At 40.7% G+C, this 19,843-nt stretch overlaps 1 protein-coding gene across 1 annotated transcript in view; it reads right to left on the minus strand.

Moving 5' to 3' along the window:
- Positions 1-19,843, minus strand: part of LAMA4 (laminin subunit alpha 4) — a 155,022-nt gene that overhangs the window by 43,737 nt on the left and 91,442 nt on the right. The window contains exons 12-22 of the mRNA XM_015412680.1: positions 19,484-19,600; positions 17,970-18,118; positions 16,044-16,185; positions 15,088-15,184; positions 13,253-13,366; positions 12,181-12,366; positions 8,888-9,027; positions 7,603-7,776; positions 4,042-4,184; positions 2,710-2,872; positions 502-629 (exon numbers count right to left, since the gene is read on the minus strand). Of these exons, the coding sequence (XP_015268166.1) occupies positions 502-629; positions 2,710-2,872; positions 4,042-4,184; positions 7,603-7,776; positions 8,888-9,027; positions 12,181-12,366; positions 13,253-13,366; positions 15,088-15,184; positions 16,044-16,185; positions 17,970-18,118; positions 19,484-19,600 (1,553 nt within the window). The remainder of the gene's footprint in view (positions 1-501; positions 630-2,709; positions 2,873-4,041; positions 4,185-7,602; positions 7,777-8,887; positions 9,028-12,180; positions 12,367-13,252; positions 13,367-15,087; positions 15,185-16,043; positions 16,186-17,969; positions 18,119-19,483; positions 19,601-19,843) is intronic.

Consider the following 19,843-nt stretch of genomic DNA (forward strand, 5'->3'; position numbering starts at 1 on the left):
AATATAAATTTGTATGTGATCTGGTCCTCAGATTGTTGTAAATAAAGGCCAAAACATACCCAATGCTGTGAAATGCATAAATACTCTCCAGAAAAGTTAAATACTGTAACAGTAATGTAATGAAATGGGGAACTCTAGGCTCACCGGATCTCATCAGATCTCAGAATCTAAGCAGGGTTTGCCCTGGTTAGTACTTTGATGGGGGACCATCAAGGAAGTCCAGAGTTTCTATGCAGAGGCCAGCAACCCACCTCTGTTTGTCTTTTGCCTTGACAGCTCTACAGGGTTGCCATAAGTCAGCTGCAACTTAACAGCACTTTCCATTACCAATGAAGTGGAGAGAGCGGAAGAGGGCAACAAGTACTTTCAGTGCCTTTCTCCACATACGTATTGGATCCACGCTTCCTCAGCTGTCAGTCACATCATATATTAATGTGAAAAGCCATAATAAAAAGAAGTCTGTTTTATTGCACTTATTATGATTAATACAATGCTTCCTACCTGGCACAAGGTACTGATTTGGTGACATTGTAGATATTTTTGAAATTATACAAACTGATGACATCATCATTCAGCGTGGCAAGCTCCAAGCAGCCAATGAAGCCTGGAAGATCCAAGCTAGGGGGAAGCTGTGGAGAAAAGCAAGCCAACGAAATGTCATTTGAGTCAATGTCACTAAAGTCAAAGTCACAGTCTGAGCCACATCTGCAAAATGGGGGTTTCCAGGCTAGCCTTGGGATACTCCATTCGTGCAGCAGCATCCCATGACTACAGCTCTCAGTTGCTGATTCTTTCTGCATCATTTGCAAACTCCTTTAAGGCTCTCCACAGCTCTGCCCCAAATATGTCTCTTTATCTATTTTTACTCTTCTTGCTTTCTCTACACTAAGCACACTTGCTGTTAGCTCCCGTTTCTCATTATACTGCCTTCATATCTGTGGGATACTTTCCCTCATGCCTGAAACAGCTTTCTTCTGTCATGGCTCATTCTACCTCCTTTAAATTTCTACTCATTTCTTTCCTTTATGAAATATTTTTGGAACGCTGTGTTGTCTTATTACCAGCTAATTCCATTAACCCCTTGCAATCTGGCTATTTCTTTATGAAATCTTCCTCCATCCTTGTCTTGCTTACAGTTCTTAGAACATAAGAACATAAGAGATACCAATGTTGGATCAGGCCAAAGGCCCATCCAGTCCAACACTCTGTATCACACAGTGGCCAGAAATACCAGTGCCATCAGGAGGACCACCAGTGGGGCCAGGACACTAGAAGCCATCCCACTGTTGAGCCCTCTTCACTGGTCTGATCCAGTGAAGGTTACATGCCCAGAGCTGGACTAACTGAAGAAGTTTCAGTGCTTGCTAATTCCCTTTCCCCACCTAATGGGTGATCAGTGTTTTGAGAGGGAAACAAAATGAATCACTTGGTAGGTGGCAATATGGTTGCCAACCTCCAGGTGGGGCCTGGAGATTTCCCAAAATTACAACTGATGTCCAGAGTACAGAGATAGGTTTCTCTGGAGAACATGGCTGCTTTGGAGGGTGTTCTCCATGTCATTATACCTCACTGAGGGTGCGGTCACACAGTCCTTTTGATCGGGGTTTGCCACTGTTCCCTCCTGCATTTAAGTTTGCTGATCAGACAGGCAAATCCGCCTCCCATGTCGAAGCAGGCTCACTCCCGCAATGCTCCTGGGTTTTCCTGCCCCCTGGAAAATCAAGTATTTTCCTGGCACCTGCGCTTTGAATGTGCGATTTCGCCCATCTGGACAGCCATCTTTCGCAATGATTGCGATTAGGGCTGTCTGACTGCTCATTGGTTTGTTTGTGTTTTTTTTAAAAAAAACTTTCGGTTTGAGCGCTTGGGCAAACATACGCTTAATAAATCCATTATTAAACGTTATTTTTATGTTCATTTCTCTGTTTAAAGATAATATGAATTTGTTGTAAGAAACAGAAGCCCCTTCTCCAGAAAGGAGGATGGTGGAGACGGTGGGGCTGAGCCTTTTTTCGTGGGGCAATGGCAGCAGCAGCAGCAGTGGCACCACCGCCCACAGCGGTGGCAGGTAGGGTTGCCAAGTGTTAATAGAGCCGCCAGTGGGGGACTCCCGGCTGGTGGCTGGAGCACACGCGCACGCGCGCCGCATCCACATCACCCGGAAGTGATGCGGGCACACCGGGCACGCTAGGGGCAGGGCCACGACCATCTGAGGGAAAACCATAGAGTTTTCCCTCGGATGACTGTGGCCCCGCCCCCAGCATGCCCGGCGTGGTCGCGTTACTTCCGGCTGACGTGCATGTCGGGGTGGAGTTCCCCCTGGGGCCCGATCCGCCGGCGGATCAGGCCCCAATCCATCTCTATGATTCCATCTCTAAGAATTCTATGATTCTATCATAACAGCTCTTGATGCTACTCCTGACTGAACTCTTTTGCAATGATTGCATATTATTTAAACACATAGAAAACACATTCAGTTTAAATGCCTCTTTATCAGAGTAATTCTGAGCTACCTGAAGTAATTTTAAACCAGTTTAATAGGATTTTTGCTTTTGTGAGGACCCTTACATTTGTTTATTATAGTTCTCTTCACAGAGTTCACTTCTAAATAAGTATGTTTGGATGAAGCTGCTAGCTTAATCAAGGCCAGAAAAAAAGAGTTTTCCTGTATTAAAGCCAGGGCCACATAAGAACAGTTATTTTTCCTACCTTAAAATTAGGAGGCACTCCTCCAACATAGAAAACTGTATTTTTTGGCTCCAGACCTAACAATGAATCATCACCAGGAACCTCTCCTTTTTTGATGAATTTTTCCTCAGCAGTGCTGCTGGGACTTGGTACAGTCAGAAACACTTTCCCATGCTTTCCGATCCTATCGAACCACAGGAGGATTAGAACAAAACAAAATAAAATCAGGATCCATGGTCATACCTTCAGCTGAATTATTAAATACAAAAGATTGATTAGGCAATTTCTAAGAGAAAGTAATATTTTAAAGACTTTACTTTTACACCAACCCCCCCATCTATAACTCTAGTCCTTGTAAGGAACAACTAAACTGTAGAATTAAAAAAAAAATTCTCTGAAAACAACAGCCGTTCCAAGGGCTTGATAAATTAGGGCCAAACTGGACATGACAGGGTGTTCCACGTGTATTTAATCACATGTTGGTAATATATAAAGGGGAGGATTTTGAATAATAACATAAAAATAAAGGGGGAAGATTTGTGGATCTAGTTTTAAAACTAAAAAAGGGAGTATGAATATGATGAGCTACAGCTCCCCCCCCCCCAATATTTGCTTGAGACATTTTTATCCCAGCTGGGTTCATTTCTGGTGCTGGAGCCAGACTGGGATAAAAAGGCCACAAACAACAAAGTGCAGAAAGGCAAGGCAGAGAAGGGGGAAGAACAGATCCTTCACCTTGTGCTTTATATGAGAATGGCTAGACAGGTAAGTACATGTGGATCCTCGTATCATCTAGTTTGGTTTTTCACCTACAATAACAATTCTAGTTTAGTTCACTGTCTGAGATGTTTTACAGCACTCTACCAAAAGGAAAAAAGTTTATAGAGCATTGCATAATGTCTCGTTTCACCACTCTACTGCATCTGTGCATGTCAAGGGATGATGGGTAGCGGTGAAGAAGTTTCCAAGTAATGGTAGGGTTACTTGGGACTAAGCTTGAAAACCACTGTGATCGTGCCTAGTAACCTCCATTTCAGATTTTTTTTTGCAATGGATTTTAATAACATAACAGCAATTATCAACTTTTTAGCATGTGTAGTGATCAGAGAAAGGAACAGACAGTTCTATCTCATGGGTGCCCCTCCATCCCAATCCAGATCCCTGCCCCCCTTATATATAAACAGAGTGAGGTTCTGAAGATAACTAGGAGGAATAATTATCTCACCATTTTGTTTAAAAAGTGTGGTTAACATCTTTAACCACAATACAATGTCAACAAATTATCAATTGTGTTTCCTTCTGACTTTACTCAATCTGATTTGTAAGAAATGGAGCAAATGTTGGGCACTTTACCTTTCTATTTTAACAAGGCTGAAGTAGGCAGGCCAAGTGCTGACAGGCTTGGAGTCCAGAGGTATCTCAACATCATTACCACCCAAATTGTAAATGTACACCAAGTTATCATTCTTAATTGCAAGACCCAGATAATTTTTAGTCTGAAGAAGAAATACACAATACACTATCTTCAGTGGTCAGATATGTTAAAGAAAAAAACAATTAATAGAAACTGAACAATTAATAATTTAAATATGAATTAGAAGTAATCCTTAAACTTTATGGACAGTAAAGAGAAGAACAAATGGATGAATTGAGGACTCAAACCTAGATGGTAAAGAGGTCGGGAATGGCAGTTCCAGCCTGGGAGCTGGCAGCACCTCATGAAAAGTCACAAAAAAGAGGGTTTTATGGGAATTGGCATAAAATGGGTCTAGAAAGGCACTTCCATGGTCAGTTTATGCCAGTCCCCATAAAACTTTCTCCATAATTTTCAATCATGCATTAAAATCTAGAGAAGCATGAATCAAAAGAAAAATGCAGTGAATTAAATGACAGCCAGTGTGGTATAGTGGTTAAAGTATCAGGCTGGGAGACCCAGCTTCAAATCCCACTATGCCATAGAAGCTTGCTGGGTAACCTTGGGCCAGACATGCACTCTCAGCTGCTTTGGGTCCTCATCGGAGAGAAAGAGAGGGTGTAAATAAATGAAATTATGTTTTCATGCTGTTTGGTTTCTGAGCATTTAGGACATATTGCAAACTCATATATGAATTTCTGAGAACTGAAAATGTAACTTTTAATAGTTGGCAATTGGGATTCCCAATGTTCCCATTAGAATCCATAAGTACTACTGTTCTTACTGCAGCAGGGGTTTTTGTGGCATGCAGGGCAGGATCAATCGTCTTATTGCTGAAATCCTATATTTACACTGTTACCAAAGAGGTACAGCTTTTTGCTCAGCTCTTATGAAACCAAGTTGTAAACTGAAGAACGTCTGCCAATGTAAAAAGTGGCATGCTGGTTCCACCTGGTCATTTCTCCCCTGATTTTTGAAACTTATCATATCTTTTGCTCTCCCAGCCAAGCATCTACTGTACCACAGGTAAAAACACAGACTTCCTCGTACACAGTTGTGAGTGTACAGTCTAATGCTACATGAAAGATGGTATGGACTGGGCATAACCATGTATTTGGTTTCAGAGATCCAATATTTGCTTTCAGAAAGGGACATTTTCAATCTCTTACAAAAACCAGTAGGAACTTTTCTTCTACTCCAAAATTGGGATGATATAATGTAGCATTTATCCCACAAATTAAATGTTGATAGGGGAGAGTTCTCTTTTAGGGAATAATGAACTCATTCATGGATTGGCTTACAGAATGAGAAATATTCCACCTATCTCTGGATCCAGATCCTTGTTCAAATTCCAGGGGTTCCATATTTTTCAAGGAGGGCCTGCCCCCACCTTTTGAGAACCACCACCATAGCATGAATCTCTGGATACTGTAGTGTCTGGAACTCTACTATGAAATGGTAAGAACCCCCCCAGAAAATTAAGCTGTAGTGAAGAGTATGCGCCAGTACACTCAATGGAACTGCAGAATTAGGCTGCACATCTAAATACAGGAATTTCCACACCATCCTTTGCATAAAAGTAAATTGTTCTTCAAACAGGCACTTGAAGTTGTTAACCTTGATTATTGATTGGAACATGTGGTCTTTAAAATCAGACCGAAGTTAGCACAAAATTGGGAGGATTTCTAAATGTGGAAGAAGAAGAGAAGAGATTGGATTTATACCCCATCCTTCACTACCCAAAGGAGTCTCAGAGCAGCTTACAAACTCCTTTCCCTTCCCCCCCCCAACAGGCACTCTGTGAGGTAGGTGGGGCTGAGAGAGCTCTGACAGAAACTGCTCTTTTTCAAGAACAGCTCTTATCATAACTATGGCTTGCCCAAGGTCATCCAGCCAGGTGCAAGTGGAGGAGTGGGGAAACAAACCCAGTTCTCCCAGATGAAAGAAAATGTCAAATTCTATTGAATGATACAACAGCAGAGATTACAGTGGCAGTGGCTAATTTTTTAGTCAATGTGATAAGAGTGAAAAATTTGGGAAACTCCGTTTCATGATTTTATAATTATTTCAGTTTTTTTAGTTGACTGTGTCATCTTCTATTTCTGAATTTAATGCTGTATATGCTATTAAAGGTTTATTGATAGATTGATTGATTAGAGTCCGCACACTTAACTACTACACCAAACTGGAATGTCTAGGTATACTGAGTATATTCTATTCCCAAATAAGCAGCTGATGAAAGAAGAAATGTGACATATCACATTTTTGTGGCTGTTGGGCCTACCCTGGAAACACCTGTATTACATTCACTCTAAACTACCTTAACCACTCCAAGGATAACAAACTCCGAAAAAAACCAGTTTTTAAAGTTTGTACATGATGCTGACTGATGCTTATGCTCTCCCATGTAATCAATGAACCACCCCTAGAGCAATTTTACACTTAAAATATTTCCTTTTAAATTAATGTGGTAAGATGAGACATTAATATTCATGCAGTGTTTTTTTTAAATAAAAAATACAGAAAGGCCTCATAAGCCCAGGGAGCAAAAAGGGGCAAGACTGATGGCTGAGGCCGTATTCAGTTGGTTGGAATGCACAGCTGTCATTTCAGATATGACTATTTGATTGAGAGAGGCACTATGAGCATCTTTTTATATTACATTTTGCTTCACCAGAAGGGCATTTTATTTTATGTTTCTTGACAAACAGTTCCACCTTGTTTCAGAATATAGTCCAAGAAACAAGTTATATTCTCCTTTAAAGTTTCTTTAAGTGATTGTACTCAAGAATTAAAAAAAAGAAAAAGAATGAGGCTGTTATAGCCAACATGTAAATAAGTGCTCTTAATCTTGAAGATCTTTGAGCTGGAAGCCTTGATAGCTAAATGGCTAAGAAATCAATGATGATTAACCCTTGAAAGCTAAAATATAGCAATTGCTACATTACATTTAAAATTGGTGGAGAGTTGATTGGAATTGTGATTATATCAAGGAAGTTCAGTATTGCTGTGCACCAAGGGACACGATTTACTGTTTGAACTGCATATGCAGAGGGAAAAAACAGTAAAGGAGAGCTGAAAGACAGATAAACTGTGATTGCAGAATGTTTGAAACTGTCTCATCTCGACTACAAAACAAGCAACTTACTAGGAAATCAATCACCCAGTTTTGTTTCATAAATTGTGTTGAAAAAACCCTGCCATTTGTAAAACTACCATTATTTCCATAAGTGTATTTCTATGAGCTGGGTTGCCAGCTCCCAGTAGGGAAATTCCTGGAGATTTTGGGGGGGGGGGATCTGGGGAGGGTGGGGTTTGAGGAGGGGAGGGGCTTCACTGGGGTATAATGCCATAGAGTCCACCCTCCAAAGCAGTCATTTTCTCCAGGTGAACTGGTCTCTGTCACATGGAGATCAGTTGTAATCCCAGGAGATCTCTAGCCACTATCTGGAGGTTGGAAATCCTATCTATGAACAAAATCAAAGAAACTATTCTCTTACATTTTTACTTCCCAAATACAGAATAAACCTGTCTTGGGGTGCTGCTCGTTCTGGGTTGTCCTTTTGAAGCATCATATACAAACTCAAGGATGTAAAAGCCTTTAAGTCTTCCATGTTTGTTTGTGGATTGACTTCAACAGCTGATTGGCCTTCAAATGACATTGAAACTTGCACCTGAAGATGACATAAGTAAAGCTATATGTTATGCAAAGAACCCAGGCAACAGTTACCCATAGTAATAGCAATGACTGAATTTCCATTGAATAAATTTGGTCATATTCTCTCAGGCCTGTTCAAGCTCTGACCCAACAAGCCAAACACAGCCTACCAGCAATGTATGCTGGGCTGCTAGACACTCAAAAAATTATTTGGTATTGTTGCCTGTGTCGGACTGCAAAATACAAATTACTATGCTGTGAAATACAGTACAAACTGCTTTTATCTTGATAAGTCACATGTTGTACATGCATGGTGTAGTTTGTAAAGGAGATGAATAAAACTGTAATCTAACTTGCACTTTGCTTTTATCTCGTTCCTAGGGGATTAAGTACATGCTAACCACAACAACAAAAGCAAAATTCAAAAATCTTTAAAAGGTTGAGCATATAATGCTAAGTACCCTGCACTTTTCTTTCTTTTATTCACACACACTATTTACTTGTTCATTCTTCATTCATTTTTATGAATCTGCTTAATAAACAGTTATCTTGCTATTTGTAGAGTAAAAATTGGCATAAAATTAATGTCATTCTGCAATTGGGATGCAGCACTTCAGTGTATTGTGCCCAGTTCTTGGGATCCTCCAGTTATAAAAGGCACAGCTTAATACTGAATGAGTCAGCAATGCTGCCTAAATGGAGCTATTTCAACCCCTTCCCCTGATGTGCTAACAGTGCAGTCCAATGTTCCCTCTAAACTGTGGAGTCTTGTGAGCAAAGATTCTACTTTGTGAGCTACTGGCATTAAAGCCCTATCTGCTCATGCTGGCTGCTGCATTCTTTGTGAGCTACTGGCATTAAAGCTGTGAGCGAACAATCTGGCTGCTGCATATATTAGTTCGCTCTGGAGCCCTCCTTCCTGAGCTGAGACAAAAATGTGTGAGCCGGAGGCTAAAAAACTGTGAGCTAGCTCACACTAACTCAGCTTAGAGGGAACACTGGTGCAGTCCTAAACAATCACCCTCTTGTGAGCCAACTGAATTCAATATTGGGATATGGCTCTGTTTAGGACAGCACTGTAAGGCTACCTGTTACAACCCAGTGAAATTCTCCTCCAGCACCTTTACCTTGTTTGCTACACTCCTTGTCTGTGCAATGAGCTCCCTGATCCTCTGAATGCTGGCTGATATGTTGTTTGCTGGCCACTTTTGCTCCACTGTACGTAGCTTATCCAGAAGTTGTGGGACAACTTCTGTGAGAGACTTCACTATAGTGGAAAAAGAAAAAGGGTGAGCAGGCTGCTTGGCATCAACATTGCAGACAAAATAACAATACCACCATTTTAATAAAAGCTGTTATGCATATTTTCCAAGATAGAAACATCTTGGAGTGTTTGAGTGAGGGAAAATTATTAGAGGGGGCTGGGCTACCCTATCTGCTACTGTCTCTGAGTGAGACAGAAGACCTGAGAGATGAAATTGCCATGGCTCTCTCTGCATTTTAAAAGGGGCAAGAAGCCTAGCCATGAGTGACGACCATGACCTACGTGTAACCATGAACCTGAAAGAGAGAGGTTGTGCAGATCGGTAGGCATTCTATGTGAGTGAGAAAAAGGGTGTCACAACTTGTATTAGTCATTTTATTCAACAAGGTCTTCAAGGAGGCTCAGTAAACTATAAAAACATAAAAATTATATAAAAATAGCAATAGAGTATACATAAGAAGGTTCCAGCATGATGTAGTGGTTGTAGTGTCAGACTAGAATCTGAGAGACCCAATTTTGAATCCCCCCTCTGCCATGGCAGGTAGTTGGTTGACCTTGGGCCAGTCACACACTCTTAGCCTAACCTACCTCACAGGGATGTTGTGAGGATAAAATGGAGGATACAAGAATGATGTAAGCTGCTTTGGGTCCCCACTGGTGAAAAAGCAGGGTATAAATTAAGTAAATAAATAATACTACAGACTCCAATGAAGCTAAAGTAGTAAAAATACAGTAAAATATAAAAAGCAGCAAGAGTTCAAAAATGAAACATTTTCAGTTGAGTATCAAGGAATAAAAAGCTTGGGTGTAGTTGCTCAGTTTAGGTTGGATGCAGCAATCCATCAGTGAAAGAAACTGATGGCGGCAGAACTTTTCTGCCTTCCTTTGTCTCCAGCAGTCCCTTCTGACCCTAGGAAAATGGATTCCTATGGTTGCGAGACTACATGGAGTCATGGCCGCGGGTATCAGGGAGCTACGGTGAGGAGGGGGAAGGGGTTGAAATTGCCTTTCCAGCCTGTTTTTTTCCAGTGAACTGTGACAATGGAAGGAGGAGGAGGAAGAGCATTCACCTTTTCAGAGCAGCCCTCCCCCAGCACATGGGACATTTAGTTCCCATGGTCTTGCAGTCCTGGGAATCAAGTTCCTGGGGTCAGAAGAAGGGATTGCTGGGGGGAGGGAAAGAAGGAAGAGCTGTGATGCTTGCATGAGCAGATCACTGGATGCAAACCTGTGATTATTACATGGTCATATTTACACTCAGATCATAGTTATGGGTTTAAGCACAACTGTGTCTAAACAGGCATAGACTTGTATACTGTCTGGGTGGGAAACCACCACATATAAATCACTCTGAGCTTTTTGGAAGAAGAAGAGTCGAAGTGCAAATGTAACACATTACAGAATGGTAATAAGCATCATCAGGAGAGGTAAAATAGCTATACCAACAATACTTCACTGATGTGAATTTCAGTTACTTTCACAGATAGAGATGTATAAACATGTACTTCTGTGCTACTTTCAAAGTCCCTGCCTTCCCACATGCTCTGACAAGGACTATATGGACTTATTCCAGAAGATAAACAATAGCCTTTTTGAAAGGTCAGTTTAAAGGTATTTGTACTGCTGCTGTTACTGCTGTAATAAATTGCCTGTGTCGCTTGGCATTTTATCATTCAGAAAAGTGTTCTCTAGTTAAAAAAAATATTGAAGAGAAGAGGTTCACATTATGGGAGAAGGGAAGGGAGAGGAGCACATGGGTATGGGCTGATTGGCTCCTTCTTGTCATGAATAAACTGCCATTTGTTTGTGATGTCTGTGTGTAGCCAAAGGGTCATCTAAAACAACTCATACCCACCTCACTAGTGAACTTGTACAGTCCAAAACACAGAATACAACAAAGACAGCAGTTGCACTGGAGAATGGTACCTCTGTTGCAAAACACTTTTAGTTACATTAGCTGTAACTTTTCCTATGCCAGTTCTATTGACATAACATCCATAAATGCTTGTTGACAAACCCATATAAAGAATATCAGACTCTGAGATGATATGATAGTAAAGCTGAATCTTAACTTTTGGGTATTCTAAAAATTAAAACAATGGCAGCCAGTGGGTCTAGGGCAGTGTAAGGCAGAGACTCCAAATTTTGCTGAGGCTGTGGGCATGCTTAGAGTACTGAGAATGGTTGATGGGGTCACAAATGGCTGCCACAGAGGACAATTACAAAATGGCTGCCATGGGGGCCAAATACAAATTGTTAGGAAGTCTGTAAGCCAAGCTTCTTTCTGTGATGGAGGTAAGATGTTTCCAAATGATAATTCCTGAAGACACAAAGGTGATAGCCCCTGGGTTCTTCTCAAAAACCTCCTGTTCCTGGGAGTTGGAATAATGAAATGCAAGACAGGCTTTTTGGTTTGGGGAAGAAGCAAATGGGCATCAACGAAGCCATTTGTCAGTACCATTGTGCCCACGGATGTCTTGCTGGTGATCTCTTGTGTAAGACACATGTAAAAGTGGGCACTGTAGAGTTATTTGTTTTATCTTTTTATTTACTATATTTATAGTTTGCCTTTCTCAATGAGACTCAGAGTGGATTACACCATGTAAATTGATACAATCAATATGATGAGACTTCTAATAAACCATGTATTTGGACTAGGATTACAGATATCTAAACAAGTATAGCATACGAGGCATGATACAGAATGCAGATACGATGCAGAAAAATGGCTTGCTTATGACTTAGTGTTTAAAAATGTTATAATGTTTTCTCAGTTTTTCCCTATGAACATGGGGGCTAATTCATTGCATAGGAGGAAAACTGGGGTTGTCACTGAATATATGCCCAACAGAGAACCAAATCCAATCCTGGCTCCCTTACATACATGGTGTGTAGGCATATATTTGTCACAATTATGTACGCTAAATCCATCTTAGCTTTAAAAAGTAAATGTATGAAGCAGCCATGTGAGGGCTAAAAACCTAAAGAAAAAGACAAACTATGCTGCCACTCTGCTGGTGATACTAGTACTACATCAGTATTGATGATGCTATTAGTAGCCCCACAAGGATCTGGAGTTCAATGTTTTGGCATTATCAACACTATACCAACACTATCTCAATGATCTGATATTACCATATCAATATATTACTATACCTGTATCCCTTGTAGTAGTTGTGGCATGGTCATAAGCTGCTGATTCAGGTTCAAAATTATGTAGATCTTGGGACCATTTGGTCACATTTTCAGCCATTGGGCCAGTAGTATGGGTTACTGTCATAGCAGTATTTAGGGCTTCATCAGTAACGACTTTCAACTCGTTCAAACGTTGCCTTGCATTACCTGTAAAACAAACAAAGAATGACTTTTAATAGACTAACTGTGGTGACAGACAAAATACTCTGTGGTAAGGAAATCATGAACACTGAAACAAAAAAAATCAAATAACAATTTAATTGTATGCTTGGTTACTTGGAAGTAAGTCTTAGAAGTTCAGTGGTGCCCATTCCCAAGTAAACACACAGGGGACGGTAGTTCATTAAAAATGTATGAGATTAAGTTGTAACTGGTTTATTGTGATATGGGCTTTTGCAGGAAATATTCTGCCTCATCAAATGCATGAATTGAAATATTAGTATGACTAAATACAATCTTTATATGAAGTTCTAGAGAACCAGCCTCATTAAAAAGATACAATCTAATGGAGCAAGAATACAAAAACCCTGGTCAAGATTCTGGTCCTTTCAACGTGTGCACACACTGGCTTCTTCCTTAACATATTTCATATAAAGAACATATAATGATATGTTCCAAATGATGGCACACAGAGTAGCACTGTCACAGCAGCATTCTGGATCGGGCAAGTGGGATACATGTGAATTCCAGTCCCATTCTAACAACTTGCTACCAAATATGATGGGGATCCATCAAAATGTGGGACAAATCATTTTCAGTATAGCACATAAGTAAGTTATCTGCAGTTTTGCCCAACAGTGATCTCTGTACATACAGTGCCAAGAGCATCAAATTCAATATATATTTTTTTAAAAAAATGAAACATGGGAAGAAAAATGCAATAGAAAAAAAGGCAGACATTCAACCCAAATTTAACAATAATCAAATAAGAATGGATTTTAATCTTGCTTGGCACAATCACTAAAATCTATTATCTACATTTCTTCTTTAATCAGTTTTGCAAGATTAAATTTTCTAGCATTTATCTTTTGACCTTGCTCTGACATCTGGATTTTTGTAATAACTTTCAGCAAACGGGTTTTAAAATCATTCTTCCTGGCAAGAGTTCCATTAACATGTTGACCTGCATCTGCAACAGCAAAATAATCTGCAAACCAGAAAAAATAAAGTGTAAGAAACAATTTTATTATCATGTGTATCTTAAAGACTGTCAATGCAATCCTAAATGGAATATACCCTTCTATGGCCACTGAAGTCAATGAGCTCAGATGGGTGTCTCTCCTTAGGATGACACCATAAATCTAACATAGGCATCAAAGTATCAAAAGGCTTAGCACTACTGGTTTCACTGAGATTAGTTAATTATAGTGTTTTAATTGGGTGATGCTTAAACAGGGACGGGCATGAACGGGGAAAATGTGGTTTAGTTTGGTTCATGGTTTGTGGTGTGTCCAGTTCATGAATCATGAACAGTCACAAACATTTAGACACCAAATGAACCAGTTTGGTTTGTGAGAATCGTGATGTGATAGAATACCCTGCCCGGCATGCTAGAGACACCAAACTCACAGGGGATCTCTGGGTGATTATCCTCTACCTGCTCTCCAAGTTTGATGAGGATTGGGTTTACGGGGTCCAAGTTACATACCCCCAAAGGAGGTACCCCCAGGAAAGTGCTTTCTGGGGAAATGTCAGGTGGTCATTTTTGACAGGTGGAGGTTCAGGAGTGTATAGAATAGATCCTGTGCAAGCTAGAGACACCAAACTCACAGGGGTCTCCAGCTGACTCTCTTCTACCTGCCCTTCAAGTTTGGTGAGGATGTGTGGGGTCCAAGTTACGCCCCCCCCCCCAAAGTAGGTGTCCCCATTTCTGGGGAAATGACAGGCACAGTTTCAGGAGTGTATAGAATGGATCCTGTGCAAGCTAGAGATGTCAAAGTCACAGGGGGTTTCCCCCAGATGCTCCTCTACATGCCCTCCAAGTTATGTTGCTTTGAAGTTTGGTAAACATTTTGATTGAGCAAGGACAGTCTGTCTGGAAATGTATCCATTCATGAATCACTACAAACAACTTCAAAGTTTGTGGAAAGTTTGTGCCAGTGGACATGCCATGAACTTCAGTTCGCGAACCACAAACTAGCCAAAATTTGTCATGAATTTTAGTTTGTAAGCTGGTTCATGCCCATCCCTAATTTTTAATGTCATATGTATTAACTGAGTTTTTGGTGGCTGAATTTGTACATTATTTCCTGGTCAGCATTGAACACTTCTTCCAATTAAATCTTGCAGAACTATATTTGTCAGATATCTTCTCTTAAAAGAACTTGCTAACTGGTATACATTGGGGAGAGGTGCCAATGCATTTACATTATATATAAAAACACCACAGATGTGAAAAACATGATTAGGTTTTACTTCTGACTGCTTAAAAGCAGTAGAACCAACTGTTTTATATTTCAGTACAAGAAAGTTCAAAAATGGTATAAATCATATATCTAGCTTAGTAATGGTACAGACTTTTGCTTCAGTGCTGATGCCAGAACTGCAAAATGGATAACGTAATATATTTGTATTAGACCAGTTTCCACTGGAGTTGCAATATTCAGACTTTTGAATTACCCATTTCATTTATTAGCTTCATTGACCCGAGGTCTTAAGCCAAACATGCAAACAACAAATATAAAATGCATTACATAAAATTACAAGATATTTAGACAGAACGCCTTTACAATAAAAGCTAGTAGAATTACAAAATTCTCAGTGAGAAATAGTAGTTAATTCTGTTGCTTCAACATTTTTTCTCTACATGAGCTGCTATAGTTCCGAAGGAGTATATGAAAATGAATTAAGCAAAAAGATTATGTTTACTGGCATGTGCCGTCTGTTGCTGTTCTTTGACTTGATTGAGAAGTCTTTTGCTTTCCTCTTTATGGTAAGTAATCTGAGTGTCAATTCCAACAACAGCCTACAAATTCATTAAAGAAAAAGCAAAAATAAACCTTTATGAAAATACGTGCTCTGCTGCATTTGGTTTCTATGAAGCAATTGGTATGATCTAGGGGCCCTTCACCTATGCAGGAGATCTGATAAGCGCAAACAGTTTTCCTATGTGCAAGGTTTTTATTATTAATCAGCAGAGTAGCTCCACACATGCATTGCACTGCATACAACAAGGCTCCTGGAGTAAAGTAATTATATCTATAAAATGCAAAAATGATAGAAGGGCACTCATGGCACTACATCTAGGGATCCAGTGGTTCTGGAACCCCTTTTCTGTACTTATAGGATAGGATTGGCTGGGCTGCAAACATGCCAGAAAATTGGAGGAAGTGTTACAGGGGCCTGCTTAAAGACGCTCCACTCCCCCCATGTGGGCATTTGCCACGTACTGCTGACCCAGTCTCTTTCCTGGGAGGTATCATGGGATTAGACAGTTGCTTCAGGGACAAGGAAGACTTTTTTTTTGGGGGGGGGGTTCCTAATAGGCTTTCTGAGGGGCATTTTATGCCTCTTTCACAGTGTCCCTATGGAATGTATATAAATAAGTCTGGTCTATCAACTAGTTAAGCCATAATGGGAATGGGACAGGTTATTCAGGGTAGGTAGGGAGAATTAGCAAGCACCCAGAGAGAGAGCATTAAATGTGGGCGAGTCTACATTTGACTATCGCGTAAATTAGTTTTTTAGAAGATTACTTCCATAACCTCTTTACATTTCAGACCCAAGTCAGCAATCAGTACCCCCCCCCTGCAAATTTGGGGATGATAATCTACATTCAACATGTAGTTCCACCCTTAGTTAAGCTATATAATGGTGTTACTTACATCATTGACTCTCTCGGTTGTGTTTAAGGCCAAAACTGATGCTTCAGTGGCCTCGTTAATATGATTAATGATGTTTTCATGAACACTGGAAGCATTCAATGCTTTTTGTACTAATTCATTTGTATCAACACCATGCAAAGTCCTGTGAGAAGGAAAGAAAAATACAGAATTATTTACATTTAGTAGAAGGACATATCTGCTAGAGCTGAAACAAACAACCTACAATAAATTGGCTTGGAACCGAGATACCTCTACGATTGATTTCTCCAAAACATGGGCCTTGAGGAATTCAATATCACTACTGCCATTAGTCAGTAAATGTTATTTATTTATTAATAATCTACTTTTCTTGCTAAGATTCAACGTGGATTATAGGATATAAACAGTGCAATTAGACAGCATAAAACAACCAAGGAACAATGGAATAGTACTACGGTTACAGAATTTGAGAACAGTGAGAACAACAGAACAAAATTTGAGTCCAGTGTCACCTTTAAGACCAACAAAGTTTTATTCAAGGTATGAGTTTTCATGTGAATGATCACTTCCTTAGACACAGAGAAATGGAGCTTACCAGTCTATACATATAAGACAGAGGTTGAACAGCAAATTAGCTGTTCACTGTGTCTAAGGAAGTGTGCATGCACACAAAAGCTCATACCTTGAATAAAACTTTGTTGGTTTTAAAGGTGCCACTGGACTCAAACTTTATTCTGCTGCTTCAGACCAACACAGCTACCCACCTGGATCTATTTTAATGAGAACAACAAACTGTCAACGTAGGTAAACGATAAATAGTACAGGAAGTAGATTACAAGGTAAAGACAATGCAATAAAAGATTATGACAACCTACAATAATTATTGCAGTGAACTATACCATCATAAAGATGCCTTTCTGGGCTGTTCATTCTGTTGTAGTTATAACCTCTTTTAATATTTTATATATTGTAACTGAGATGTTAGGATAGTGTAAGCCAATGTGATGGTACTTCCTTAACCATTTAAAAAAATACTATAAGTCCTAGCACAGTGATTGTACCAGCAGTCATGCAAAGAGTTCAGCTCAACTGTAGATAAGAAGGTAGCAGAAGTGCAAATCACATGCAATATTGATCACAAAGTTTAATTGTGCGGCTGATACTCAGTCTGACCATGAATTGTGGGTGATACGGATACATGTTAAATTTACAGACTTCAGACTAGGAGCATGGAAGTCCACATTTCAGGCTTAATTTCAGCTATTAACATAGGCAAGCCAATTTCTCACTCTGCCTTCCTCTCATCTATCGTATTGGGATAGTAATTCATAGACACACAGGGCTATTTTTGGGCAGAAACGCACAGGAACAGAGTTCCGGCTGGCTCCCAAGTTGGCCACGCCCAGCAGGAACTCATTAGCATAATAGGCCACACCCAACAACAGAAACTCATTAGGATTGGCTACATTAGGGGTGTGTGGCCTAACATGCAAAGGAGTTCCTGCTACAAAAAAAAGCCCTGGGTTTTGACAACAAACAAGGTAAACAGAATAACAAGCAAAAGGTGGGTGTGGCTGGATAACCACACTTCTGGTAACATGGGGGTGCAGCCTAATGTGCTAATGAGCTGTGCTGTTGGGTGTGGCCTATTATGCTAATGAGTTCCTGCTGGGCTTTTTCTACAAAAAGAGGCCTGAAGACACATACAGTTGTTGTAAGGATTACAGACATAATGGATAAGCACTGTACTTAAGCACTCACTCATAATAATTATTACCAATGTGATCTTCTGCTTGCCTTCTAATCAGTCTTAAAATCAGTATTTGATCAAAGTGAGGCCCCTTAAGGTCCCATTGATTTTTTAAATCCTGACCCACTGATTCCAAAGTAACTTAAAAGTGCTTAAACTTGCTGGATTGCAGTGCAGTTTGATCTAGTTAACATTACCTTTCCAGTTCATCAGCAAGCTCCTGAAGCTTCTGTGCATGCTCCATGGCTGTCTGTACCATATCATCATCAAACCTTGATAGGTTGGCCAGTTTGTCCTGTAGGTGTATCTTTGCTCCATCGATTTCTGCATAGAACCCTGAAGTATTCTGACCAAACAAGAAGAGTACAAAAATAATAATAACAATAGCATTTTACAAGTTATTAGTATTATTTCAAAATGAGGTAGATAAAGAAAACCATGAAAACTATTCATGCTTAGTTCTTTCTTGGATGGTAAATGTCTGTCCGCCATACTCAAAACCCTTCCTGAATATAGACTGGACATACTAATTGTCTAAGTGAAGGGAATTTTTTGTATGGAGAAGCATTCAAGCCTATGAACCCCCACAAGCAATACCACAATGTAGACAGCAGTTTACCACCACATTAAGGGCCAAAATATATGTTACATTGGCCCCGGTCACACGGGCAGGAAAATGCGGGGGGGAAGCGTGGCTGTTTGCCCCGGAGCAAAATAATGCGTGGCTGTGCGATCAGACATCCCGTCGAGGTCCCGTGGTTAGGGGGGAGGTGCCGATCACAGGACAATCCTGCAGTGCGGCAAAGAAGCAGCCTCCCTAGCAAAAGGCTCCGCGGGTTTAACCCTTTCCAGGGCTGCAGAGGAATGCAAACTGTGTCCTCCGTCCCCAGGAGGAGCTTCAGCCGGGCCGCCCTCCCGCCAGGCCCCCCCTGCACCTCCCCCTCTGCCACCCGGTGCAGAGAGTTCCTATCGAGCAGGTCGAGCCAGGAGTGGAGGGGGTACGGAAAAGAGGAGGTGGCTGTGTTGTTTGTTTTTAAACCAAGTGTGTGCATGCGCCGTTGGGTGCTTGTGCGCATCCCGTGGAGACTTGAAAAAAAAACCTTTTAGCGACAGGACATGGGTGGGCGCTGGATGCCACAACCTACCACCGGAAACGCCATCAGGCGCCCGCCCTTGCCCTGCGGTTTCTGGAAACTACTACCTCGGAGGTACTAGTTTTTTACCCCGCATCTTCAGCGTGAAGCCTCGGGTTCTCCACGGGAGCTCTATGCTTCCCAGATGTGGCACTGTGATCATGCCCAGAAAATCCGCCTATCTTCCATCTCTGTAGTGTGGCTAATGCTCCGTGTGACCGCAGCCATTTTTTGGCAAGTTGGGTTGGTGCTTCAGTCTTCTAAATTCTCTAAGAATGAGCAGAGGGTATATAACTGTTGTTTTCTAGCAGTACAACACTTCTGCAGGTAGAGGGTGATTTCCACTGATTACCCCTCCCAGTGCAGACTCGCTTATGATGGCTAGTACTGTTCCTGAAGCTTGCTGGCTCCGCTTTGTTTATGTTGGAGGTGTTAGGCTCCAGTCAAGGTAATGGTTCTACCTCTCGATTTCAAGAAGGGCTGTGGCTCAGTGGTAGGGCATCTGCTTGTTATCTAGTGAGTCATGAAGTAACACCTGTTTAAGACAACTGTGATATAAATTTCACTTGAGATCTTACCTTTATTCCCTCACCCATTTCAAAGTTGATTTGATGTTGTACATTTAAAATATCTCTGGCTGTCAGCAGAGTATTGTTGACATTGTTAATTTGTTCAGCCACTATTTCCTGTTGCTTCTGTGAGAGATATTAAATCAGATTTCAGAAGTGTTAGATGTATCTGAATAACTCAAAGCAACAACTGGAACAAAGCTGCATTCTTGTGGATTATTGTATTAATCGCCTTGATCCATGTATTGAGACTGATAAATGCATTGCTGGCTGTTACAAATGAGGCTGCCCCCTTACATTTTCTCACCCCAAACCACCCTCTGACTTGACTGCCAGAGGCCAGATACCCAGTTTAATATCAAACCTGAG

The sequence above is a fragment of the Gekko japonicus genome, unplaced genomic scaffold (genome assembly GCF_001447785.1).
Source record: "Gekko japonicus isolate JY-2015 unplaced genomic scaffold, Gekko_japonicus_V1.1 scaffold410, whole genome shotgun sequence".
In the NCBI taxonomy this organism is placed as follows: Eukaryota; Metazoa; Chordata; class Lepidosauria; order Squamata; family Gekkonidae; genus Gekko; species Gekko japonicus.